Source organism: Sphaerodactylus townsendi, linkage group LG13, assembly GCF_021028975.2.
Source record: "Sphaerodactylus townsendi isolate TG3544 linkage group LG13, MPM_Stown_v2.3, whole genome shotgun sequence".
NCBI classification, from domain to species: Eukaryota; Metazoa; Chordata; class Lepidosauria; order Squamata; family Sphaerodactylidae; genus Sphaerodactylus; species Sphaerodactylus townsendi.
Window position 1 is genome coordinate 12,583,624 of NC_059437.1, and position 26,814 is coordinate 12,610,437.

General features: G+C 47.2%; 1 protein-coding gene across 1 annotated transcript in view; it reads left to right on the forward strand.

Moving 5' to 3' along the window:
- ZNF185 (zinc finger protein 185 with LIM domain) overlaps positions 1 to 26,814 on the forward strand; it is an 89,779-nt gene that overhangs the window by 29,287 nt on the left and 33,678 nt on the right. Inside the window, exons 2-9 of the mRNA XM_048513803.1 lie at positions 3,691 to 3,771; positions 8,576 to 8,711; positions 10,378 to 10,452; positions 14,510 to 14,578; positions 15,983 to 16,021; positions 16,110 to 16,178; positions 21,037 to 21,096; positions 24,032 to 24,109. Coding sequence (XP_048369760.1) covers positions 3,747 to 3,771; positions 8,576 to 8,711; positions 10,378 to 10,452; positions 14,510 to 14,578; positions 15,983 to 16,021; positions 16,110 to 16,178; positions 21,037 to 21,096; positions 24,032 to 24,109 — 551 coding nt within the window. The 5' untranslated portion in view covers positions 3,691 to 3,746. The remainder of the gene's footprint in view (positions 1 to 3,690; positions 3,772 to 8,575; positions 8,712 to 10,377; positions 10,453 to 14,509; positions 14,579 to 15,982; positions 16,022 to 16,109; positions 16,179 to 21,036; positions 21,097 to 24,031; positions 24,110 to 26,814) is intronic.

Sequence of the window (26,814 nt, forward strand, 5' to 3'; positions counted from 1 at the left end):
CCTTTGAGTCTCCTGCAGGAAAGAAAGGGGGGATATAAATCAAAGCTGCTGCTGCTGCTGCTGCTGCTCCTCCTCTTCTTCTTTAACGTCTCAGCGCTCATACCCAGGACACTGGTTGATGTAAGGAGGTGGGTACAGATACTTTTAAAGAGACTGACTGTGATTCTCTTAGAGGCCTGCAGTAGCTGCAGCGAGACAAGGAGAATGAGTGGAATAAAGGTGCCGGTGTGAGGTCTTGCAACCTGAGATCGATGCCGGCAGGATAACTCATTCCCAATGGCAAAAATAGGCACCTGGGAGCAGTTCCTGAGGCGTCATTCAGCACCGCCGAGAGCTGTTCTCAGCACTCTCTGCACTGCATTATGCGCCGATTTCAAAGCTAGGAGAGTGTATATTCTTTTGTTTAAAGACATACAAGAAAAACCTCTTTGTCTTGTAACAGGTAGGGCGGCATTTCAGAGTGCAGCTCCGTCACGTCATTGTGTATACTGTACCGTAGGAGGTCTTAGTCTGTCTGTGCAAGAGTTGACATTAGGGATGATGCATCTCAACCACATTCCAGAGGAATAATGACACCTCTAGCAACTCACACACTCATTTTTAACAAGGCATCTCTCAACAGGGCAAGAATGGGGACAGGGCTTGACAGAGACAGAGCCCAGGAAACAGAGGACATAAATAAGGCCAGCTGGAAAAGAGACAGGATCATTCGCCGTGCAGGGTTTTTGACCTATAAAACCCCAAATGCTCTGAGTGCATGTTCCAGTCTAGCAAAAACTGCAAGTGGAGAAATCCCTGGTTCAAATCTCACCTTGCACAACCGGACTTGCATTTTATAGGTTTGGTCAGGGAAATGGCATTCTCATGAGTAACTGCAATTCAGGCCTGAAAAGCTGTTTCCAGTTTTGCAAGGTTCTTGCCCATAATATGTCAACTTTGAGGATAGGATATCCCATGACCAAACAGGTACAAGCAGTGCCATACAATGGTCTCTCTAACAGCAGTAGTGGTGAGGTGTGGATCGGGTCAGAAGTTGAAAGCTGGGGTGGGAGGGAGAGCCGTTCCTTCTGTCTTTTGTCAACATATATTCAAATCACCTAAAGCAAGGGTAAATGCAAAAGACCCGGGCTGTGCAGAACTAGGGTAAATGCAAAAGACCCGGGCTGTACAGAACTAACTGGAATATTACCTCCTGGTCCTACCTCAGCTCCTGGGAAGAAGTGGGGAGCTGTATGGAGGCAGAAACCAGGATAAAATAGCCCTGGTATGTAAGATCCTGGTTCTACCCAGGGATATTTTGACCGTGCAGAAATGGCCTGCATGGAACTGAGCCACCTGCAGGAGCTCCCCCTGCCAGCAGCCACCTGAATGTCGCTGCACTAATATGGTTTCTGTGCAGCCGCATGACTTACAGGGAACACTGGTGCCATAGCTAGCATCTTGAATCTAGGAGCACCTTTAGGAGACCAACAAGATTCCCAGAGTATAAGCCTGCAAGAGTCGAAGTTCTCTTTGTTCTGACAAGTTGAGCATTGACTCTCAAAACCTTGGAAACCTTGTTGGTTTTTAGGGTGCCAGTGAACTTGAATCTTGCTCGTCTCCTACAGACAGACATGGCTACCTATTTAAAACGGACATTGGCAGGATTTGGTGTGGGTAGATTCAGAATATGGTCCCTCAACCTGTTACATTCTGGATCTGGCAATTTTGCAATAGCCCATCTCTGAGTGTGCCAGTGGCAATGTTATTTAGAGACATCGTTCATCTATTCAAACTAATCCACTCCATTTATTGTAGGAACTCCGTTTCTGGAGAGGAGGGAGTAAGTATAGTTTCCTAATCTACTTTAACTAACTAGGATGGAGGGAAATACAGGACCTCACTTTTCCAACAAGGAGAAGTGGTTCGGAGAGAAGGTATAAAAGGAGGAAGGAAGGAAGTCTCCCTGAGAATAGCAATCTACACTTGAAAGGAATAATGTCAGAGCAGCAAAAAAAGAATGCCCAGTGTCTTTACCTCTCTATCTCTCTTCTTATGTTCTCCTCTGAAGTCTGAGGTAGAGACAGCATGTAGTCCTCCACTTGCAACATCTGGGGCTGCTTGGCACAACATGAACAAAGTATAGAAGAAAAGTCTCCTCTGTGGGTTCACCCCAGCTCTTGGCATTCAGAGGGACGCTCTTTTTGAATATGCAGGCACCCTGGGCAAAACCTGAGTTTGATGCCCCCCCATGGGCGGAGCAGCCCGGCTGTGGCACTCACCCTTCCCAGACGGCCCCAGCAGCCCAAGGTCACCGGAGGCGGAGCTCCCTGTCCTGCTCTGCCACTGGTGGCTTGTGGGCCACCGTACAGAGTGGGCGGGGCTTTGCCAGAGTGAGTGGGGCTTAGAAATCAGGTGCCCCCATGTGACGAAAAATTTCTGCGCCTTGGGCAACTGCCCACTTTGCCCAATGGGCGGTATGCCACTGTGTGCCTCCATCAGGACTGATTGCCATGCCGTCTCCAGATTCTGCCAAGTGCTGCCTGTAACCTGCCATCGAGCAAATACATTATTTCATTCCAAATGAATTATTTCACAACCGAATCCATGTTTAAGGGTGTATTTCCCATCCCATCCTCCCCTGGCCTACCCCCACCAAGGCAGGAATGCGGACATCACCAGGATGCTTATCACTTCCCTCCTCCATCCCATCATCCTTGCTTATCTAATAGCAGTGGGAAGCATCTCCTGCCTGTGCTAAGTGGACTGATTACTGCTTTGAACTCAAACTTGTTTTGAACTCGCCTCTTTTTGTAATGTCCTCCCCACTACCTTTCTGTTGGTGTATATAAAACCAGCCCGATGCATTTGCACTTCAATACGCCTGATGAAGTGAGGCCTAACCAAAGAAAGCTTATGCTGGAATAAATTTTGCACGGTGCCTGTTTTATATTGTCAAGATGCTGTCACTGTCATCAGGGAGGCAGCTACATTAAGAAACCTGATATTTTAATAAGCCTAGTACATATTGGCCCTGAACTGGTCAGCCAATGCTACATAGGGTTGGCCTTGGTTAGAACTTGGGTGGGAGATCACCAAGGAATAGCAGGGTCACTATGCAGAGGAAGGTAATGGCAAATCATGTCTGTTAGTCTCTTGCCAGTGTGGTTGTGGTGGTTAAGAGCAGGTGGCTTCTAATCTGGAGAACCGGGTTTAATTCCCCACTCCTCCACCTGAGTGGCAGAGGCTTATCTGGTGAACCAGATACATTTCTGCACTCCTGCATTCCTGCTGGGTGACCTTGTTCTAGTCACAGTTCTTTGGAACTCTCTCAGCTCCACCTACCTCACAAGGCGTCTGTTGTGGGGAGAGGAAGGGAAAGGAGCTTGTAAGCCGCCTTGAGTCTCCTCACAGGAGAGAAAGGTGGGATATAAATCCAAACTCCTCCTCCTCCTCCTCCTCCTCCATACAGCAAAAGTCAGCTGCAGGGCTGGGGCAGATCCCCTCCACCATCCCTATTACATTTCTATACCATTGGGTATTACACCATCCAATGCCAGTACCTTTAAGAATCACCTAGCCAGCAAAGAATAGGAGGCCCCCAAGCAAATTCTCCTTAGCAAACCCATTGGGAATATGGATGCTATGTCTGCTTTTCCCAGAAGACGCCCATAATCCCATTAATAACGAATTTCTTTCTTTCCTCTCCAGCTGTACCTGCTGCTGCAAACTTTGGAGGCAGAGGCCAAAGGAACTCACTGAGCACCATGCTGTCTCTCAGCAGTATGAAAGGTAAGGGATATTGTTGAGTGTCCCTGAGTGGTGAGAAATCCAGAAGTAGAGCAACAGGGAGGAAGATGATACAATTCTGGAAATTTGCAGTGTCTGGTTGCTTTTAAAATACACAAAGCGGAGCAATTTCTCCTGCTCGTCCCCCTTCTATGGCGAATTAGCCTCTAAGAAAAGGCTGGAAGCCTCTGGCTGAGAGAAATGTGTGTGTGTGATGTCTGTTTCCTCCAGCTCTCTCTGCTTGTAAATGTGGAGAAAACGTCAGGATTCTCAAAAAACAGAGCAAAGCTGGATAGTCAGCCTCTGAGTCTGGATTCAGATTCCCCTGACTTTCTTTTTTCTTACATGCAAACACTGGCATTAGTCTTTGCAGGAGAAAAGAAGATCCAGATCACCCCTGGCCTTGCAGAAGAAAATAATATCCAGATCACCCCTGGCCATTCTGTTAACAATTTGTGAGAAACAGCAGATTATATACACCCTTCCTTTAAATTACAGGCTCCTGAAACCTCAGTTTGTCTTGGGGCCATGTGAAAGGCTTTAACCCTTCAGCTTCCACCCAGATTTAAGGGGGAAAATGTGTGCTTTTCTCTGTTAAAATATGAATAGTAGGATGGGAGGGGGAGCCCCAGTCAATGGCAAAGCCTAGTGAAGGCTAAAGGGTTAATCTCTCTCTCCCTTTCCTGCACAGTCCCAAGGCAAATTGAGACGGAACAAGCCTACAATTAGGTCAGAGAAATCTCTCCGTCTGCTCTGTGGAATCTTAGTTTGGCTCTAATAACCAGGATCAGGCGTTATTTTATACTAAGGGAACACAGATTCTGCCCTTGTGCAAAGGTGCCTCTGTGTAATTTGCCTAATTGCACTTGATTATAATGGCTCGCATTTGGGAACATTTTGAAAAGTGCAAGGCTAAGTGGAAAGCAGGAAATGTTCTAGGAAAAAAGCATCCCCGAAGCTGAGACAAATGGATAATTCTAGCTCACGTTTGCTGGCTAACACTAGTTTATTAATATTCCAAATTACGGATGCTGTTTGGGAAAATCTCCTCAAAGGGGTAGATGCCTTGAGCTTGGCACGTTGGCGCTGAACACAATCGGGTTTAGAATCAATGCATGTTTTGGGTTCTGAGATGGAACTTTTCAGTATTCATTTATATCCTATCCTTCTTTGAAGAACCTCAGTTGAGTTGTATGGTGGGATGGGATGGTCCAGTTTTGTTCCTCACAGTAACCTTGTGATCAGAGGTGGGATCCAGCAGGTTCTCACTGTCAGAACATGTGTTTAGATGGACAAAATCTAGATGACAGGTGGACCCTCCTTCCAGCAGGTGCTGTGTTCATAATTAGGGCTGTGTGCACAACTGTGTACCGTGTGCAAAGACAGATAAGACATGGGCACCTGATTGGCACCTCAATTGTATATAGTAAGCACAGACAACAGGGTGATGTGTGCCTGGAAACACCTGTGGTCTGGCGGAGCACTTTGACAGTAGTTAGCAATAAACAGAACTGCACTGGTGACTGTGTGTCTTTCAGTTCTTGTTTGCATTGCATCCTGCAAGGTGGTCTACTCACGAGTAAGCCGCTGCTTCAACACTCACCAGTTCCTGAGAATGGGTTACTAATTATTTGTGTGTGCCGAGAGGGGGTTACTAATTGGGTCCGCTTTTCCATCTCCATGCCCTCGCCTCCCTGAGAGGCATGCTGCCTTTGAACGTGAAGGTTCCATATAGCAATTGTGACTAATAATGTCACTCCCTGAACTGGGTTAATCCCTTCCAGGTACTGCAATTCATTGATTCTCAGCCTTTCGTATCTTTTATCTCACCAGTTTCTATCAAAGAACCTGTGTGTTTCACCATTGCTGTGTTCAGATTTGTGAGTTGGGGAATTTTCTATAATGTGATGATGATTTAGAAATGATCTGGTGCAAAAAAATTGGGGGGGGGGTCGTGGTGGGGTGGCTGCCCATGGGTGGGGGAATCCAATTCAAGTTTTGCCCAGGGCTCAGGTTTACCTAGGTACGCCTCTGCCCCCTTTGCTGAGGGGGGGGGGGCTGGCGAGGGAACCTGTTACTAAAATTTTTGGATCCCACCACTGCTTGTGATGTAGATGGAGCTGAAAGGGAATGGCCAGTTTAAGTAACCCAGCGAGCTTCACGGAAGGGAGATCTCAGCTCAGCCCTCCTGAGTTCGTCCTGGTTCAGTATTCTAACCACTGCCTCACACTGGGACCCAGGAGGGGCAGCAAATGGAGGTGTGGACAAGACAGTGATGGACAAAGCTCCTCCCCTGACAGCCCTCTTGATGATTTAGATGCCTTACTGCAGGCATGTCCAACTCTGGCACTTCAGATGTTCATGGACTACAATTCCCATCAGACACTGCTGGCCATGAACATCTGAAGCACCAGAGATGGACACCCCTGCCTTACTGGGACTGGGATGGTGGAAAAAGTTCTCCTGGCCATGTATTCTACACCTTGATATTTTTCACGTTCATGTTCAAGGAGCAGCAGTGGCGTAGGAGGTTAAGAGCTCGTGTATCTAATCTGGAGGAACCGGGTTTGATTCCCAGCTCTGCCGCCCGAGCTGTGGAGGCTTATCTGGGGGATTCAGATTAGCCTGGGCACTCCCACAGATGCCAGCTGGTTGACCTTGGGCTAGTCACAGCTCTTCTGAGCTCTCTCAGCCCCACCCACCTCACAGGGTGTTTGTTGTGCAGGGGGAAGGGCAAGGAGATTGTAAAGTCCCTTTGAGTCTCCTGCAGGAGAGAAAGGGGGGATATAAATCCAAACTCTTCTTCTTCTTCTTTAAACAGGTAGAAATGTTGATTTTCCTCAGGGCATATGATGAGTCCATAGTGGAGGCGGGATTTGAACCCAGGATTCGAACCCAGCCATCTTTTGGTCATAACAGTAAAACTCAGGATCATTCTGTGAAATGATGAACAGTAGATGGAGGACACACAAAACCAAGTCACTTCTTCACAAAAGGCATAACTAGGCTGTGGAATTTTCAGACATATGAAGTGGTAGCAATCGCCTGCAGCATAGAGGGCCTTAAAAGGATGTTTGACACATTCACCAAAGATCGTTCAGTCAGTAATAATATTTATTACAGTCATTACAGTACAATAATAATATTTATTACATGTAATAAAAGTCATTACAGGCCATTACAGTTCAAAATGCACAAGACGGTGTAACTAACTAAATTTAAAATACATTTACTCATAATAATATTCTGTGGGCCATAAAATAATTCGTTTCCCTAGTAAAAATTCAGCCAGGTGCTTCTGCACTTGAGGGCCAACCTTGCCTATTTAGCAACTTTCTAAGACAGCTCATTGTTCCTATCCAAAAGAATTCCCCTTAGCTGTGGCTGGCATCTTCAGAGGATCTGATGGTAGTAACTTGATGGCAGTAACTTTACTACGATCACATCCTCTGAAGATGCCAACCACAGATTCAGGCAAAATGTCAAGAGAAAATGCTACTGGAACAGAGCCATAAAGCCCAGAAACCCCTCAAACCTCCAGTGATTCTGGCTGCGAAAGCCTTCAACAACACATTGGCCGTTTCCGCACGGCCACGGTGGGGGTTGGGTCGGCGTCATGTACGTTCGCACGAACGGTCCCAGAAACTACCGGGACGACGGCGCCGTGCTGTGCCGTCGCCCGATTGACTTACCTTCCCTGCGACCGTCCGGCGCGTCGCCGAGGCCAGGGGACATGCCCCCCTGCCCTGTGCGACCACACCGGAGTCACAGGGCAGGGGGGGGGGGGGGGGTGTGCCGGATGGTTGCAGGGAAGGTAAGTTGATAAGGATGGGGGGGAGGGTTGGCGCCTTCCAGCCGTTGCTGTTCGAACGGCAGCATTTGGAAGCCGCTGTTTCCCAAAAACCTCACTCGGAGAGCGAGGTTGGGAAACAGCAGCCTCGTGCTGCTCGGGAGGCGCGAGGGCGGCGTGGCTGCAAAGCAGCTGCGCCCCCCATGCGAACAGCTCCCTGGGGACGGCGTTTTTGCCATCCCTTTTGCCATCAGTTCTATAAAATCTGGCAGTATGGGTAGTAATAATCCTTGGCGGATTTGATTATATAATACCACAATCAAATATCACATGTTGGGTTGCCTCTATATTTCCATCCTGACAAATACACATAACATTCCCGAAATGGGAGCTTCTTGTATTTTCTTTTTATCCATGTTGACAGGAGAGCATTGTATCGCATTAATGTAAATGTTCTCCTACATTCAGAATGACTTGTATCGAAGAGGTAAGGCATCAGTGATAACCTGTTTAAAAGCGTGATAGGTCCATCATCACCCGTAACAGCTAAATTTAACAACCATGTTTAGAAACAATCTACTTCTGGATAAGCAAATGCTGGGCAGCAAAGAGTGGAAGAGGACGGTTGCTTTCATGCCCTGCTTGCGGGCCTTTTGGAAGCCCCTGGCTGGGCATGTTGGAACCGGAATACAGGACTCAATGGTTTGATCCTGCTTTGCTTTTAAGGCCAACAAATAGCTTGCTGAACTGTCTGCTCCAACTGTCCACAACTGGAGGAGAAGTCGATTTATGGCTACCAATCTTGATCCTCTTTGATCTGAGATTGCAAATGCCTTAACAGACCAGGTGATCTGGAGCAACAGCCGCAGAAGGCCATTGCTTTCACATCCTGCATGTGAGCTCCCAAAGGCACCTGGTGGGCCACTGCGAGTAGCAGAGAGCTGGACTAGATGGACTCTGGTCTGATCCAGCTGGCTTGTTCTTATGTTCTTATGTTCTTCTTTGTCTGTTCAACAGATGGCGCCATTGTACCCAGCGAGGAAGACCGGAAGAAGCTCCTCACCCAGATGAAAGTGAAGACGACACTCAGAAGTGACAAGAGCTGGATTCAGAAGAAATCGGATTCGGAGGAGGAAAAGAACCACAGTCCATTGTGAGTAGAAACAGCCACTCACCAGGATTCGCTCGTGTGATTGTGGCTCCATCTGCCATGATCGAGTCTCTACCTATTGAGAAGCTGCCATAGGATAACAACATCTCCATCTCATCTTTGCATTCCAAAGAGAAGTTTTTAAGGGCTCAAGCAACATACTCTGAATTGTGCGGAGTTCCATGGTTTACGCACAGTCCTGATTACAAGAGGCCAGCCAATATCTCTTGGAAGAAGGTTGGCAAGTCATTGACCATCTGAAGCAATGAAGATAGTTCTCTGGAAGTGCAGACATAGCTAGGATCATTGACTTCCTAATGATTCACCTGTTTGAATTGCTCTGAGGGTCACACTAGTTATGCCAGAGGTCACAGGTCAATTTGTTTGGCAGTCCCCAACATAGTCCACAAACTGCGTCCTTCCCAAAGCACAGGACCAATGTAGGGATGTAGAGTAGCATACACATTTCTTTCTTTCACATTTCATCTCCATGGCAACCCTGTGTAATAGGAGAGAATGATTGGACCACTCAATTAATTTTATGAAAGCGGGGGAATTTAAACCAGACTCTCCCAGATTCTAGTTCAACATCTTAACTTCAGCACTACACAATAGATCAGTGGTTCTCAACCTTCCTAATGCCGCAACCCTTTAATACAGTTCCTCATGTTGTAGTGACCCCCAACCATAAAATTGGTATATATAAAATATAAAAAGACCGTTTTCTGATGGTCTTAGGCGACCCCTGTGAATGGGGTCACTACCCCCAGGTTGACAACCACTGCAATAGATGGATGCAACTGAGTTTGAAAAGATGCTGGGAAGAGCTGTTCATGCATCTGCAAGAGTTTTCCTAAATTCTGACCCTTAGGCTAAGTTTTCGCATGGCAGAATCATACCTGTGTAGCACCAGTTCCTTATAATCCTGGTCTTTTTAATTCTGGTTTTTCCATTCACATGGCTGCCCATTTTGTGAAGGAATCCAGTGAAGTCCATGAGGAACAACTCCAATTTCTTTTGCAAGAGCCCCGGATTTCTGTATTTACATTGCAAGCATATCTGAGCATGCTTGGTGTCCCACGTTCTGACTGGCTGTTGTTTCGGAATGGCAGCTGCAAGCTGCAAGTATATCTAAGCATTCCCGGCGTCCCCCATTCTGATTGGCTGTTGTTTTTGAGTGGCAGCTTGAATGAACATCAAGCGGTGAGATCAGGAGGCTGGGCGGGAAAATTAACCGGTTCTGCTCCTGATTGGTGTTTGCATGGTTGCAGTCTCTAGCAGGCTCACCCCAGGAGTTTTGAAAAGAACCACCAATTTAGTGTTTTTTGAATACCCAGGGATGAGGGAAATATCGTGGGGCAAACCTGCTTGAGGACCGGGAACCGTTGAACATTACAGCTGCACAGGGATATTTTTCTTGCTCAGCCCAGACAGATATTTTGACCATGCGGAAACAACCTAAGTGTACCTTGGCCTTAGCAGCATTGAACCCTTCAAGCAAAGTAACTCACTAAAGTCCTGTGGGCTTCCAAACTCTCATGCCACACAAACAAGTTTGTTCACCAGAAATGCTGGTGTCCAACTCAAGAAAAAAGCATGTTTGAACAGTTTTGTTATTGTAGTAATATATTTATTTTCTCTTTCTTCTCCTCTTTATCCTTCCTGTCAGGCATTCACCATTACGGAGCAGGAAGACCAGCGAGAGAGCATCTATCTCACCAAAAGTTTCACCTCTAAATCACAGGTGATTGAGGACATCTTGCGGACCTCACCTCCTTCATGATTGGAAGGGAACTATCCATTAGGGATGCTCGATGTGCCCTTTCCCACATGAATCGTTTATAATGTATTTTGCCACTCAATGTTATGGTTTTCCCCCTTTTAATTCTGCACATCTTTCCTCCACTTTGTCCCGGAAATGTTTTCCCTTCATTTTTCCTCCATTGTTTTCCCAAGCACTTTTACCACATTTTTTTTAAAAAATCTGTTTCTGAGCCACCTTTTTTGAGCTTATGATTATGTTAAAACAATTTCTCCACCCTACCAGATACCTGGCACTTTTCCATGCCCCCATGTAGTTGCCCAACTTCCCCTTTTCTTCTCCCCCGTCATCCTCTGTTTTTAAAATAAATTTTTAATTTCCCCTCCCTCTTTGTTGTATTGCACTAGTGATGTAAAGCTAGATCACAGATCCAAGCCAGGTCGATTATATCAGCAGTGAAATTGACAAGGAAAGTTGCTTTTGTAGGAGGAAATTGACAAGGGACTATTGCAGTAATGATTGTGTGTTACTGCAGCTCTAATCCACTGAAATCCTTAGTAAAAGGCGAAAGATGTATACAATCTGAAGAGAAACCAGTGTCTGCACCAACTCTAATCTTGCTGAAAAATATGGTTCTTAAAGTTTGTGTGCTTGGGTGGCTCCCATCAGGTAATGGTGCCTGCTCCAGTAGGTGGTGGGGGGGCGGGTTGCTTCCATTTTGTGCAAACGCCTGGCCCTTATCTACACCCTAATCTCACCTTCAACCATTTTCTCCTCTCCCTCCTCCTCCATTGTCAAAAGCAATTTTTTTTAAATTCTCTTTGTCATATTGAACTAGTGATGGCAGAGATACAAACTAGCATGGTTGATTGGATCACCTTTGTCAATTTCATATAGAACTTGTGATGTTAGCATTAAGGCAGAGATATAAACTGGTTGATTGGACCAGCTTTGTCAATTTCATATTGAACTACAGGTGTAATTTTAGGGCAGAAAGTGATTTTCAAACTGTGGGCAATTGAAAAGAGTACAAGGAGTAATTGCTGCATGTAATCAGGGACAGATCAGATTTGCTGAAAAATGTGATTCTTTTGTGGCAGGGGAAGGGAGATGTGTTTCTTTTCCTTCAGGTAATGGTGCCTGCTCCAGGAGTTGTTTTTGCTCGGTAGTTCTCAATAGTAGAGATGGAGGTTGAGACATTTTTTAATTGTGGCTGCCAAGAAACTGAGATGTACTGTGGTTTCTTATTCTTTCAAAGCCTGGTTTAGGCTGGGACCTGATATAAAATATAAGAGAGAATTCAACTGTGCTGTGCATTAACAAAATACCACAGAGTTCTGACCTTCTGCCAACTGATAAGAACCCCAAATGTTAGAACTTAAAAATATGGTTCTGTGCATCAGTCATAAAAACATCAGTCATCAGTCATCATCAGTCATAAAAACTGGCGCCGCATTCCAGGCAATTAAGCTTATTAAATTATTGTAATCATAAGAAAGGAGGGTTTATGGCTGCAGAGCACATGTCTTGTATTTTACACCATGACCCTTAAGGTCACCTGGACAGCAATTTAGTACGTAACTATCTTAGGGGCTTTCTGCACTGACAGGGTTGTACTGGTTTCTATCTAAGTTCACCTCAGTGCATCCGCACTGCAACTGAGCTCAACGTTGTTTTGTCTCAGTTCCCCCCTCCCCTCAGAACTGCGACATCCCTGTCGCAGTTATGAACTGCACCTTTCTGCTGGAACAAGGTTGATACCGCTTCAAAGTTTCGAAGTACGGACGCATCGAAACAACACCTCATCCATTCAACCAATCAGGAGCAGCTTTTGTGGCATTCGCAGAATGGGAGAGTTGTGGCGGGCATGTAACTGTAAACTGTAAACTGTAAAAACTGTAAAAAAAAGAACACTCCCGTTTCCCATGGTAACACAAGCTCCAATCATGATCGAGGAGTGAAACAGGCACCAAGATGATCCCGCCCACTTAGCTCGGTTCCAGGGGGCCAAGTAAGTTGCTGTGCGGACAGCCTGGAATCGCCCCCCACTGAAGGGAACCGAGTCAACCTTAGCTCCCTTCTGTAGTGCGGAAAGCCCCTTAGGCTATGAAGCATCCATTTGAGTGGTCATCTCAGCTGTTTGCTGACCACCTCAACTGTTTGCTGCAAGGACAGTTTACCAGACCTAGCAATTTGGGCTTCTTTGAGCCTTACAACAGGTTCCTAGATTCACCATTTTGGTTTTTGATAAGTGTGCCAGAAGCTCTGGCTGCCTGACACATCGGAATTTTGCTCTGGATTGAGTGGTCTCTTTGCAAGCTGAAGAACAGCCTGGTCTTGGTGAGATCTTGCTCTGACTTTGGCTCTGAACCAGTTCAGTTATTATGTAGCTACCCTGTTTTCCCCGAATATAAGACATCCCCTGAAAATAAGACGTAGTAGAGGTTTTGCTGAAGTGCGAAATATAAGGCATCCCCCGAAAGTAAGACGTAGCAAAGGTTTTGTTTGGAAGCATGCCCGACGAACAGAACACAGAAAAATAAGACATCCCCTGAAAATAAGACATAGTGCATCTTTGGGAGCAAAAATTAATATAAGACACTGTCTTATTTTTGGGGAAACACGGTAGTTCCTTGAGAGTAGGTTTCTGTGTTTTATTCCTCACTGTCAATGTTCTCTTATTTGTATTTTTACACAATTTGCACAAGAAATGTATTAAATTTGCACAAGAAATGTATTAAAAATCATATTTGAAGTTGTTTCTGACTTCAGCTGGCTTCAATCTAAATCTTGTCCTGACTCCCTTGGCTACAAACTGTCAGGTTAGCTATTTTGGGGCAGTTCATTCTGCAGGTGGACCGTCTCGTAAGACTGACATTCTTGTTTGTACTCCTGGAAAGACTGGAAGTTTACCTGTTAGTTTCTGATTGATGGGATAGATCAAAGGGCTGGTGGCAGCATTACTGGACATGGATTTGGTGGATTTCATCCCCAGGGTTGTATAAGGTACCCTGACAGCCTTTTCAAATGTAACTGCACAGAAACAATAGAGCATTTGGACAGAAGGGGAAAAAAAGGGGGTGGGAGAGATGACATCCCACCATCATCAGGAATAATACATTTTTAGCGGTAGTGTGTGAAATAAATGCAATTGTGGAGATAAGCAGGAGGGAGCCCAAAACGACACAGAGAAAGGACGTGGTGTGGAATAATTTCACAATTTTTTTTCAAAGACACATGGTTTGACCACTGGGAAAATCTGTGCATGCAGAAAAGGCCATCAAGTGTGATGGCAGATATTTTCTAACCTTCTAGTTCTTAGGATAAAATTAGACAGCCATCAATATCTGTGTTGCCCTTTCTAGAAGCAAAATCAGAACCAGATCACTGGTTTGCTCTGGGACCTTGTTCTTTCTACTCTGCACGTCTGGATTAGACACTTGCCAAAAGAGCTTTCTGGATTGGAATGTTCCGTATTTTAATGGGACTGTCATAATGGTGTGTGCAGTGAAGAGATTATGGCCTCTAAGCTTCTGCATAGCTTCATGCTTACTTAATGGCCTTTGATCTATTTCCCTTTGTTCAAGAAGGAAACATAACAGGCTTACCTACACACCAATATGCTATCATGCAAGAAAGCTTTCTCCTTGCCCCATCCAGACACAGAGTGGCCATCATCCATTGATATAGCACATGCTTTGGATTTAGAAGGCCTCAGATCCATCCAGCCCCTGAAGTCTCAATTTCAGGTAGCAAAGCTGGGGGAAGTCTCTGTTTAAACACTTGGGCAGTGCCTACCTGTCAAAGGAGGCTGGGCTGAACTCAGTGGCCAGATGTTGACGTGCTTCATTCAGCAGCTGATAGCTCTGCAACCTTCCAGCAATCGAAGGCTGCTTAGCGAGTCTCTGTTTACATAAAAATGGTCTCTTCTCTTGACACAACATCATAGCATACCTTTTCTGTCATGCATTTGCGATGCTTTATGCTTCCGTTTTGTTGATATCCTTATTCTGGTGATATTGTTTTTCTGTTCTTCCAGGGCAGTCTTTGAGGAACTGTCTTCTCAGTCTGAACAACCGTTCCCTGTGGCAAAACAACCTCCCAAAAAGTAAGTTGCCTTTTGCATGGCCAGAAATACACTACAACTTAGTCGGAAAGATAACCCTCCTTAGATCTAGATTCGAAAATATTTTGAGCTGCGTGTTATATCTGCGCATTTCAGTATGTGCTGCTCAATGTAGAGGGCGCTGGTGTGAATTTTTTCATGCCTTGATAAGCAGGAAGGTCAAACTGTAGAAAGCTGGCAAAGTAATGTAAGAAAATGACAACTTTTTTGGTCTTTGGTATTTGGACAATCCTTACAGAACCCTGTAGAGTGTAGACCAGGGGTCTTCAAACTATGGCCCTCCAAATGTTCAGAGACTACAATTCCCATGAGCCCTATCACTTGGCCATGCTGGCAGAGCTGATGGGAATTGTAGTCCATGAACATCTGGAGGGCCATTGTTTGAAAACCCCTGGTGTAGACCATAGGTGTCAAACTCAGGCCCTCCAGGTGTTAATGGACTACAATTCCCATCAGCCCATGCCAGCAGGGCCAATTGGCCATGCAAGCAGGGGCTGCTGGGAATGATAGTCGATGAACATCTGGCGGGTCTGAGTTTGACACTTATGCTGTAGACTCTTCCTCCTATGGAAGTTTCCCCACTTTGACAATTAATCAAAGTTTGGATGGGCTCCATTTAAAGCTTAGCAGACTAATGCACAACAATCGACCCCACTCTACAGTCTTTGGTCTGTAGACAGGGTGGGGTAGAAGCCATGCTGAAACAGGGATAAGGTTATGTTTGTGTGTGTCTGTGTGTGTGTGTGTGTGTGTGTGTGTGTGTGGCACATTTCCTTTTAACAACAGAGACAGGAGAACTGCAGCAGCCCTGCTTCAACACTGACAACAGGCAACATACCGTCTATAAAGGACAATAAAAGAGAGTCCTGAAATGTAGGAATGCTGGGAATGTTATTGGTGTACACAACTGGATTTTCTTTTAAGTGGCAGTACCAGCACTTCTACTGTTCAGTGCAGAGAGTTCATGCCCTATGAAAGTTCTTATTGCAAGGACTGAGAATAAAACACAACGATTAAACTTCCGTAAAACAGTGGAGGTCTTTAGAGATGGCATGGGTGCTGTCCAGTAGGAGCCTGTGGAATCTGAGTAGCCAGCTGTGGAACCCTTGCCACCATCCTAGTGGAACTGCAAAAGGTCTCCTGCATTTTGAACGCTGGGACAATACTGTGGTCCGCCAACAACAGACCTTTTTCAGGGGTGAACACCTGGGATTGTTTCCTCCACTGTGGATTTATTTCTCCAATGGAGAAGCCCAAGGACTTGCTGTTCCATCCTAAGCAGTGTTATACCCTCCTGAGCCCCTTGATGTAATTCTGTTCAGGAAGGCACTATTAACATCTTTTTTTATCCATTATGGAAAACATTTATTTTTGTTCTCCATTCAGGTCCCACCACACAACATCACCTTCTGGTTATCTTATCAGGTAAATCTACCAAAATGAAAAGGGCAAGAAAGGGGCTGATGGGAAATGTGGCTCGTTGGAGTTAACTTTCCTTCTCTCGTCCCTGCAGAGGAGTTTTTACCAAGACGGTTGATAAGAATGCTCCTTCAAACAACGTCTCCAATGGCTTACAGAAGAGGTTAGTCTGGTTGGGTTGCCCCTTAACACCCAATGGCTTTTCATATTGATGTTCTCATGGACCCCTATAACTGCAAGATGACTACTTGAATGACTGCTGCGCTTGAGTCTTGTCAAGATGGGTTTTGGCTACGTTGGTCTGCAGTAGAACAGTCAGCTACAGTAATCCCTATGCTGTGTGAATATACATGGGAGATATTTAACTTAAAGCGCAGCTATGAACCACATGAAAAAATAGCAATGACAAAGTGATCCAAATAATGGAAAGAATATATTGCAGCATCAGTCAGACTGTGTTTGCTGCCCAGACGGAGCAGGACGTGCTAATACTTTGAAAATAAGCTTGAAAGTATTTTTTGCGTGCAATGATTCCTTCTTTGGGCAATTTCTTTGGGCAAGGCAGTGTTTCAACTTATTGGTTGAAGAAATGGAAGCTTCTGCCCTACAAAACAGGGAATAACTACCGGGAAAATTGTCTTGGGGATTGTTCATCATACACAAATCTTCATCTTGGGGCCTTTCCCCACTTACCTTAAGCCCCGCGCTACTCTCCTCAAGTAGCACGGGGTCTCCCTGCACTCCCCATGACAGGGGCGGCGACAGCGCAGCCGCCCCGACTCTGCCGCTGTTGCACCCCCTCAGCGCGCGGCATCCCTGGTGCTGAGAAAACGGCAGGGACGCCCGGGCGCGCGCCAGGGATGCCGCTTGCTGAGAGCAGCGCGCGGCATAGGGGGATCCTTGTGAGTGGGGAAACGCCCTTGGTCTCGTATGGACTATGTAAGGATCATACATCTTGGTCTTTTGAGGACAGTTTAGTATATTCATAATTTGGATTGCTTTGTCGCTGTTATTATTTCATGTTGGCTAGCTGCAAATTAAATTAAACATCTCACATGTATATTCACATAGTATGCACATTACTGTAGCCAGCAGAACAGTGCTGTTGGGTTTTTTTGTTTTTTGTTTTGCTTTGTTTGGTTGCATTATACGGGATTTGAACTTTTTTTTTCTGTAGTAGAACAGCTACATTCAAGTCCAGTAGCCCCTTAGAGTCCTACAACATTTCTTTGGTAGAAGCTTCTAAAACGTCACCCTTCCCTTCCTTAGACATGTCAACCCAGTGGTCGCTATCAAAAGGAGTTTTGACTCTCAAAAGCCTATATCCCCCAAAACGTTTTGCTCCCGAAGGGGTTCTATCATTATGACGAGTTGTGGGGCTTGGGCAACACAACGTTAATATTCCTTAGTGTCTGTAAATGGTTTCTCAATGGGAGCTAATTGTATGAAGATGGTTCAGGTATCTCTCTTATTCAAGGACCCACGAGATCCTGGAGAAAGTGGCAGCCAATGGTGAGTCAGAGCCTTCGACCATAGAATGTTAATGTTCTTTGAGGGCCAGGATGGCCCAGCAATTAACAGTGGTGGACTCTAATCTGGAGAACCAGGTTCAGTTCCCCACTCCTGCACATGAAGCCTGCTGGGTGACCTAGGACCAGTGACAGATCTCTCTCAGAACTCTCTCATCCGCACCCACCTTACAAGGTGTCTGTTGTCTGTTGTGGGGAGGGGAAGGGAAGGCGATTGTAAGCTGCTTTGAGACTGCCTACAATAAAGAAAAAAGGGATATAAAAACCAACTCTTCTTCTTAATGGCTGCAGATGTTTTCTCAAAAGGGGCTAATTTTCAGGAGACGGCTTCCAGACAGCTCTCTTATTAAAGGAGGTATCCGAGCTGGGAGAGGTTGACTCCTCCCACCCAACCTGAGGGGAGGGAGCAGCTGTGTGTACGTGCACATGCTTGTGTGCCCGCAGGCACAAGGGCCATCTGCAGTGTGAGTTTGGAAGTAACAAAGCTAAAAACGGGTCAGAGCCATGAATCAACTGAACAGTGTGTACCTGTGTGGGGGGATCTCTTCCTCTCTGGGTGACAGACCTGCTGCCTTGTGGGTGGGCTTCTTGGTTTCCAATAATTTCCCATGTGTATATTTGTAAATGAAGCAATTTTTACAAAGCACAGGGGGGAAAGGAATCTCACCATAAAAATGAATGAAATCTTATTCTACAATACATAAAAAAACAGGAGCTGTGTGACACTTTAAAGACCAACGTATTTTCAGTCTATCACAGTGGTGGCGAACCTATGGCACAGGTGCCAGAGGCGGCACTCAGAGCCCTCTCTGTGGGCACGCGCGCAGAGAGTTCATCATGTAGGGGGGGAATTGCCCCCCCACACACATCTAGGCTGACCTGGACTGCTAGATTTGATGTGTGTTCACCTCAGCGAGAAGGAATGACTCAGCTGGCGGGCCTGGTGCCTGTGCTCCAGGTGGCTGCTGCCCGGGGAGAGAGGGGGGCAGAGGCGGCAGAGATGCTAGAGAGGCGCAGAGCGGCGCATGTGGGACTTGCTGGAAGCTACAGCAGGCTCGAGGGGGTTATTCAGCTTAAATTGCCGTGTTGTCACTTTGCGATAAATAAGTGGGTTTTGGGTTGCAATTTGGGCACTTGGTCTCGAAAAGGTTCGCCATCACTGGTCTATCATAAGCATGCTGCCCCGAGGCAGTGGCCAGGAATACCTCCTCAGGAATACCTCCTCAGCTTCCAGAGACAGCCTGTGAGTCCCCCCCCCCCAACGCCTCACAGAGCTGGCTGGCACCAAACGCCCTGTGGCTCTTGGAGGCAGTCTGGGAGCTTCTACACCTCGCAGACCTAGCACCGAGTGCCCCATGGCTCAACTCTTGGAGGCAAGACGGGAGCACCCCTGCCTGAGGGAGCCAGTGCCAAGCATCCTGTGGCTCTTGAAAGCCGCCTGGGAGCACACACGCCTCAGGAGATGATGCCGAGCGCCCCATGGCTCCCAAGAGCAGCTCCACACCATCTTTCCCAGCTTCTCCACATCAAGGGTGATCAGACTTGCCCACGAGGGGGAAGGAGCTGTAGAGCAGCACATGGAGCTGTCAGGCCACAGCATTACAGGCCGGGATGCAGCTGCAGGTCCTGGCATCAGGGAAGGTACCGAACGGGGTGGAGCCCAGCCTGAAGAGACAAGCAGCACAGCCCATAAGGCTGTGCAGGCTTGGCAGGGCAGGCTTGGCCCAGTCCAGAAGCCCTGAGTGAAGGGATTGGCCCTCGGGGCAGAACCACCTCTATCAGAGTAGGAAGGGCTGGAGGCTAGGGAAGAAAGTTACTGCCTGGGAATCCCTGTAGAACTGGGAAGCTGCCCAGACCACAAGGGAGAGGCGACCAGTGAGTCCTCCTCTCCACTTCTGAGGCTTTGAGGAACAATCGGGAGGAGCAGCTAGCCCAGGATCCTTGCCAGCAGGGGGCACCACACATCCACTGTGAGCCCTGACCTGGATGGCCCATGGTAGCCTAAATCTTGTCAGATGTTGGAAGTTAAGCAGGGTCAGTCCTGGTTGATATGAATGGGAGACTACCAAGGAAGTCCGAGGTTGCTGTGCAGAGGCAGGCAATGGCAAATGACCTCTGTTTGTCTCTTGCCATGAAAACCCTACAAGGCCACCATACGTTGGCTAGATTGTGACTTGACAGCATTCAAGAAGAAGAAATTTGGATTTATACCCCACCTTTCTCTCCTGTAAGGAGACTCAAGGTGGCTTATAAGCTCCTTTCCCTTCCTCTCTCCACAACAGACACCTTGTGAAGTAGGTAGGGCTGAGAGAGTTCCAAAGAACTGTGACTAGCCCAAGGGCACCCAGCATTAATGCAGGGGGGTGGAAACACATCTGGTTCACCAGGTAAGCCTCTGCCACTCAGGTGGAGGAGTGGGGAATCAAACCCGGTTCTCCAGATTAGAATCCACCTGCTCTTAACCACTACACCACGCTGGCTCTCACCACCAAACTTTCATGCACTAGACTGAACCCATCAGATACATATGAGTCCTCATGGGGCAGGCATATATCTGTGAGTTTGGGAAGTAGCGGGAGGAAGTTGAAAAAAGCAAGATTAAAGTGCCATGTAAAGCAGCAAACAAAGGGTTAAAGGTAGTGATGTAAAATTCAAATTTAACCATGGGAACTATAGGGTACTGTATCCTACCTTAGGCTGGAGGAAGTTCTGCAAGCTAAAAAGCTTAAGTGGCTCATTTTTCTTCTGCTGGAGAGAGAACCACTTAAGTCAGAGGAAGTCTCCTTGGACCAGAGGAAGGTTTGAAACCAGAGGTGGGATCCAACCAGTTCTCACCACTTCTCTAGAAGTGGTTACTAATTTTTGCTGAGTGCCGAGAAGGGGTTACTAAAGCAGCCTCCCTGCCCAATAGGGACTGGAGGTGCGTGTGTGCGGCGGCGCCACTGTTTGAATTCCCACCACCATCGGAACCTGTTATTAAAATGTTTGGATCCCACCACTGTTTGAAACTGCACAGTGCAGTGATAGGATGCAGGCCTCAAAAATCTTGTTGGTCTCTCGGGTACTACTGGATTTAAATCTAACTGTTCTACTATAGACCAACATGGTTACCCTCTGAAATCCTGGCAGAATTATTCCTGGAATTTCTCATGACTCGGGAGAAGTAGAGGAGCTCAGAATGCTACGATCCGAATCACAGTTGTTTAAAACTGCAACCTGTCCAAATTCCTTGTTCTACAATGGGTGCCACTTTAGACCTGTGGTGGCGAACCTTTGGCACTCCAGATGTTATGGACTACAATTCCCATCAGCCCCTGCCAGCATGGCCAATTGGTAGGCTGATGGGAATTGTATTCTATAACATCTGGGTAGGCTGATGGGAATTGTATTCTATAACATCTGGAGTGCCAAAGGTTCGCCACCACTGCTTTAGACGATAAGCCTGGTGGGTGGTCCAAGTTTCTGATGATCTTTGGGTATTTTTGCTTTCAGTGCCAAGAATGCCAGCTCTACTCTTGGATACAAGATGTCAACTGAAGATTATAAGAAACTGTGAGTGTGCCAATCAGGGTTTTCCTCTCATTAATGAAGAATCCCGAAGCAGAAGAATCCTGATCCTCGTGGGTCAAAGCAGGCGTACGCCAAAGCCCTCAAACTGCTCTTTAAAATCCTATGAATTCAAAGAGCAGTTGGAGGACTTGGCTTAAAATCTGTTCAAAGAGGGAAAAGGAGAGGCATATTTCAAGCATAGTTGGCATAATTCTCATTTGAACATCTCTCACGTTTGATCCCCAAGCTGTGAAATAATCAGCTTTATGTAGCCCTGCGAGCCAGTGTGGAGTGACAGAGTGTCAGGCTGGTTCAGATTCTCCCACTGTGGTGGAGGGGGACCTTTGGCCAGGCTTCCTCTCTTAGCCTTGCCAACCTCACAGGATCGTTGTGAAGATAAAATGGCAAAGGGCAGTGACATAGGTATACATTTTTTGTGGGGTGGGTTCATGGGGCGGGGTGGGTAGGGGAGTGGCCCCACCCCCGAGCCCCAGCCTCAGTGCTTATAAAAGCAGCTCTCCAAGCCTGGGGACCGCAGTCTCTTCTGGTTTCCCTGGAGGGAAGGGCATAAGGGACTGCCAGCTGCCGGCTGGGAGTCCAGCTGGCGGGGGGAGTACGGGGGGCACGGGTCGGGGAGGCACTTTAGACACGTAATGGGGGGGGGGGTTGAACCCATGAATCCCCCCTTACCTACGTCCCTGGCCTGAAGGGAGAGCAAAGTACACCTTGGAAAAAGGGTAGGATAAAATATACCTTCCTAGATAGTCTTCACTCAAAATATGGGACAGGAAGCTAGGATTAATCGGTGATTGTATTTGCATTCACATCTAACAGTAAGTCATGGTTTTCATTACAAGAATGAACCTTAGGCTGGTGCGCTTCTTCCTTCCTCCATTCCCTTGTCTTCCTCGCACATGCATCTTGGAGACTGAAGACATCTAGGTTCTCTGCAAACCATAGTTTGCTGTCAAGTAGGGTTGCCATCCTCCAGGCGGCGTCTGGAGATCTCATGGAATTACAACTGATCTCCAGGTGACAAATTCCCCTGGAGAAAATGGCTGCTTTGGAAGGTGGACTCTGTGGCGTTATGCCCCATTGAAGTCCCTTCCCTCCGCAAGCCCTGGCCTCCTCAGGGTCCACCCCCAAAATCTCCAGGTATTTCCCAGCATGCAGCTGGCAACCTTACTATCTTATCCGAATCACAAACTAAAGTTTGTTTCTTGTTCCATGATCGAATTGCAGTTTAACCTTGGCTTTTGGCAGTGGTTTAATCCTGATCTGAAATCCTGATTGAAAGGAAACAAACCATAGTTTGTGGTTCAGGTGCCATGAGAAACTCTGGTTTGTTACAAGTGCAGGGGGCACCAATGCAAAGAAGAGGAAAAAAGCAATAGCACAGTGGGGAAAAGATGATTTTTATTATTTTTCACTCAAAAATCCTAAAGCCCCACAGTCCTCAGCTGCTGACAGGAAGAGAAAGGGGGAGTGAGAGAAACCAAGGACTTCCAAGGCATGTTCTCGTAACAGCAAATTACAGCTTGTTGTTATGTCAGAATGCAGTCAATGGCTGGCTTCAGGCCACCTAATGGTTACTCACCTGGGGCAAGATTTGAACCAGGGACATTCTTGCCTTCTCAGTTACTAGAATACACTAGCTCAGGGGGTCACATGGCAGTTAAAGAACCATTTAGCAGCCTGAGGAGAGATTTCAGAGGGACAAATTATAGCTTGGAGGTAGGTTGGTTATGTTGGAAGTGAAGGGTTGCACCTGTCTCCCCCCTCAGTGACAGAGGGGTGCTGATCAGTGAGACAGATAGCTAGAGGGCGTCAAGACGCTGGGCACCTTTTCTCTACTGCTCTGACGCCATCCTTATGATATGTAGGTTGCAACTCTCAGGGAACTTCCTGTTTTCCTCCATTCTCCTTCATTCTTGCACGCACTCCTCCATCTCGCACAATGGGTGCAGAGAGATACAGACAGCATCCCTCACCATCCGGCTAGTTAGATTAGAATAGAGAACCCATCTCGCCAGTTTTCTATCCGAAATGGAGTTCATTAATGAAGACTCCTCTTATTAGTGTGAATGGGCTCCAAGCTCACTCACATGCCTGGGTAAACTCCACTCACTCTGCCGGAATGAAAAGATATTTCTTACCAGAGAGGCATACCAACAGGAGCAGCAGTGGCGTAGTGGCTAAGAGCAGTGGCTAAGAGCAGGTGCACTCTGATCTGGAGGAACCGGGTTTGATTCCCAGCTCTGCCGCTTGAATTGTGGAGGCTTATCTGAGGAATTCAGTTTAGTCTGTACACTCCCACACACGCCAGCTGGGTGACCTTGGGCTAGTCATGCACCAGTGTGCCTGGCAGCCTGCTCCTGCGTGCATTCGTTTCCCACCCAAGGACCGACGCAGCGGCTGCGTCCTTGCCACAGCCCTGCCCAGGAATGCCCTGCCCCCGGAATGCCCGGCCATGCCCCCATCGTGCCCCACCCAGCCCCATTGGTGCTACGCCATAGCTTGAATCTCACCACTATGGGAACCTGTTACTAAAATTTTTGGATCCCACCACTGGTGGTACTCATAAACTAAGCCTGTGGAAACTGCGATTTATATATATGTGTGTGTTTCGGGGGTGGACTGGATGTATATATTGTGTATATATTGGACTGGATGTATTGGCACATGACATTGCCTTCCTCAGGGTTTCATAATACTTGCAGCTCTTTCAATCCACTTTCACAATTGTTTGCAGGTGGATCTTGCTATTCCACACAGCTGCAGAGTGCATTGAAAGTGAACTGGGAGCGCATTATTCTGCATGTGCGGAAGGGGCCATTGTACCTAATGAATTTTTCTCACTATCGCTGGTTTGGGGTCTACTGCCAGTATAAGAAATACAGCCTTTGACCTGCCTCTCTTTCCCTGTCTTTTGCTCCAGAGCTCCCTACACTGTCAAGAGAGACACAGCTCCAGATCACATAGATCCTCCCGTTTCTCCAGATGAGCAACAAAAGAGGTATCCCGTCAGAGTCGCCACCCTTGTGCATATGCCTGAGCCATTAACTTTAACAAATATGGTTAAAAGGAGCTGTTTTTTCCCTTTTCCACACTGCTATTTTAAGATAACTACAGTTTAGATCCTGGGTAGAAAGTATCAGGAACAAAATGGTTCTATCATAGCAGGGGTATCCAACTTTGGCTCTTCAGATGTGGGCATGCCAGCAGGGGCTGATGAGAATTATAATCCATGAACATCTGAAGCACCAGAGTTGGACACCTCTGTATTACAGCTTGGTTCTCAACCCCATCGACTCTGTACCACTTCAGAGTGTGGATGGGGACTCAATGTGTTGCAGTGCTCCCCCAAAGCAACGTCATTCCTTCATTGTAGAAATCTAAATGTTGGGAATGTTCTGCGGTTTGGCTATATGAACCCTCACGATCTTTTCTCACAAGGAAGCATCCAATCACACACAAACCATCACAACCTGAAATTATTCAGTTCAGGCACAGGGAAGAACTATGCAGGACAGAGTCAGATAATTTTTTGATCATAGGTCTGTACTTATTCATATATGAAGCACAAGGTGACCAGACGTCCCGCTTTTGGCGGGACAGTCCCGCCTTAAACCAATTTGTCCCGCGTCCCGTGGGTTTTTTTTCTGTCCCGATTTTTGGAAGGCTGCCGCACTGCCTCCTGGGGCGCTCCCGGTTAGGGTGGGAAACCGGGGAGCGCCTCAAAAGGCAGTGCACTACTGTGGCCGCGCACATGCCCACCCTGGTCCCAGTTTTAAAAGGTGACAATCTGGTCAACTTAATGAAGCAGGAAGGGGGGCTGATCTGTACAGTGAAAAGACAGCGGGTGCGAGAGGAACGGAACTTCCTCTGTCACTTTCTATAGAATCATAGAGTTGGAAGAGACCCCAAGGGACACTGAGTCCAACCACCTGCCATGCAGGAACACACCATCAAAGCACTCTCGACAGATGGCCACCCAGCCTCTGTTTGAAAACCTCCAAAGGAGACTCCAGCACACTCCGAGGCAGCATATTCCACTGTCAAACAGCCCTTACCATCAGGAAGCTTTTCCTAATGTTTAGGTGGAATCTCTTTTCCTGCATTTTGAATCCAATACTCCTTGTCCCAGTCTCTGGAGCAGCAGAAAACAAGCTTGCTCCCTCGTCAACATGACAGCCCTTCAAATATTTAAACATGCCTATCATGTTGCCCCTTAGCCCTCTCTTCTCCAGACTAAACATACCCAGGTCCCTAAGCCGCTCCTCATAGGGCATGGAATCCAGACCTTATCACCTTAGGGCAGTGATGGCGAACCTTTTTGAGACCGAGTGCCCAAATTGCAACCCAAACCCCACTTATTTATCGCAAAGTGCCAACCCGGCAATTTAACCTGAACGCTGAGGTTTTAGTTTAGAAAAAAACTGGATGGCTCCCTCTTCCTCCTCCCCACCCGCTTGAGCAGGGGCCAGCCTGCTCTAGCCTCCAGTATGTCCCGTGCGCACTGCTTTGTGCCTCTCTAGCATCTCTGCCTCCTCTGCGCCCCCTTCCCCCAGGCACCAGCCACCCGGAGCACAGGCACCAGGCCTGCCAGCTGAGTTCTCCCTGCTCACTGCGGTGCACGCATGTTGTGCTCAGTGGCCCAGGTCAGTCTAGATGTGTGTGTGGGGGGGTGATTTTCCACCCCCCCACATGATGAACTCTGTGTGTGCTTGCCCACAGAGAGGGCTCCAAGTGCCACCTCTGGCACCCGTGCCATAGGTTCGCCATCACTGCCTTAGGGCATATGTATGTGAGAGAAACATATGTGGGAGTAGGATCGATGCACCTGCAGGGGACGGGTCTGAGTAAGCTGGCCCTATCCCCAGTGTATTCTCTCCCCGTGTCCACATCTGTGCACACTGCTTACACTGAGGATCTGGGCCCAGGAACAGTGCTTTCTGTGAGTTCTTGAGCATGGGGACATGGACTACACCCATACAGTTAGGTGCAGTGTCCACATTGGAACAAACATGTGTAGGTTAGGGCAGGTCAGAACCACCACATTCGGTTCCTCTGTCTCTTAATGATAGCCATCTATGGACGATCCCTGCCCCCTGGGGAAAAAAAGAGGTCACAAAAAGAGGCCAACATTCATACAAAGTCTGCAGATCCTATCTTGCATGCATAGATTTAAATGTAATTAGCATATTTTAAACTCACCCCAGTTGTGCCAGCTCTGCGTGGGGCAAAGCTCAGCACCAGTCACTGAAATGTTTACAAAAAGCTTCTTCAGCCTTAAAAAAAACAAAACAAAAAAACCCCCTTCAGCTGATTTTAATGGGCGGAAGAACTTGAACCTAAACCTGTCCAAGGACAGGCCTCAAGAAAGAAAACTGCATTCTGGGAAAGAGGATATCTGGCTCCCTCTGCACAATATACTAGGATGGTTTCTGCGCAGCACACTAATAACGTGTGTAACATGTTATTAATGAACCTGGTTTCCCCTGTTTGCATTCGTGCTGGAGATTTCATCCCTCCAGGAAGCGATGGCAGACAGTCTGGGTTGCCGTGGTTCCTTTGGTTTCTCCAGAAAGATCGCTAGTTTAGCGATTTGTGCAAAACCCAAGTTGAGGGAAATATAACGGGCTGAACCTGTTTTGGGGGAAGAGCCCTGTGCAAAGTTCTTTCCCCAAACAGGATAAATAGCTTCCTCAGCCCATTATA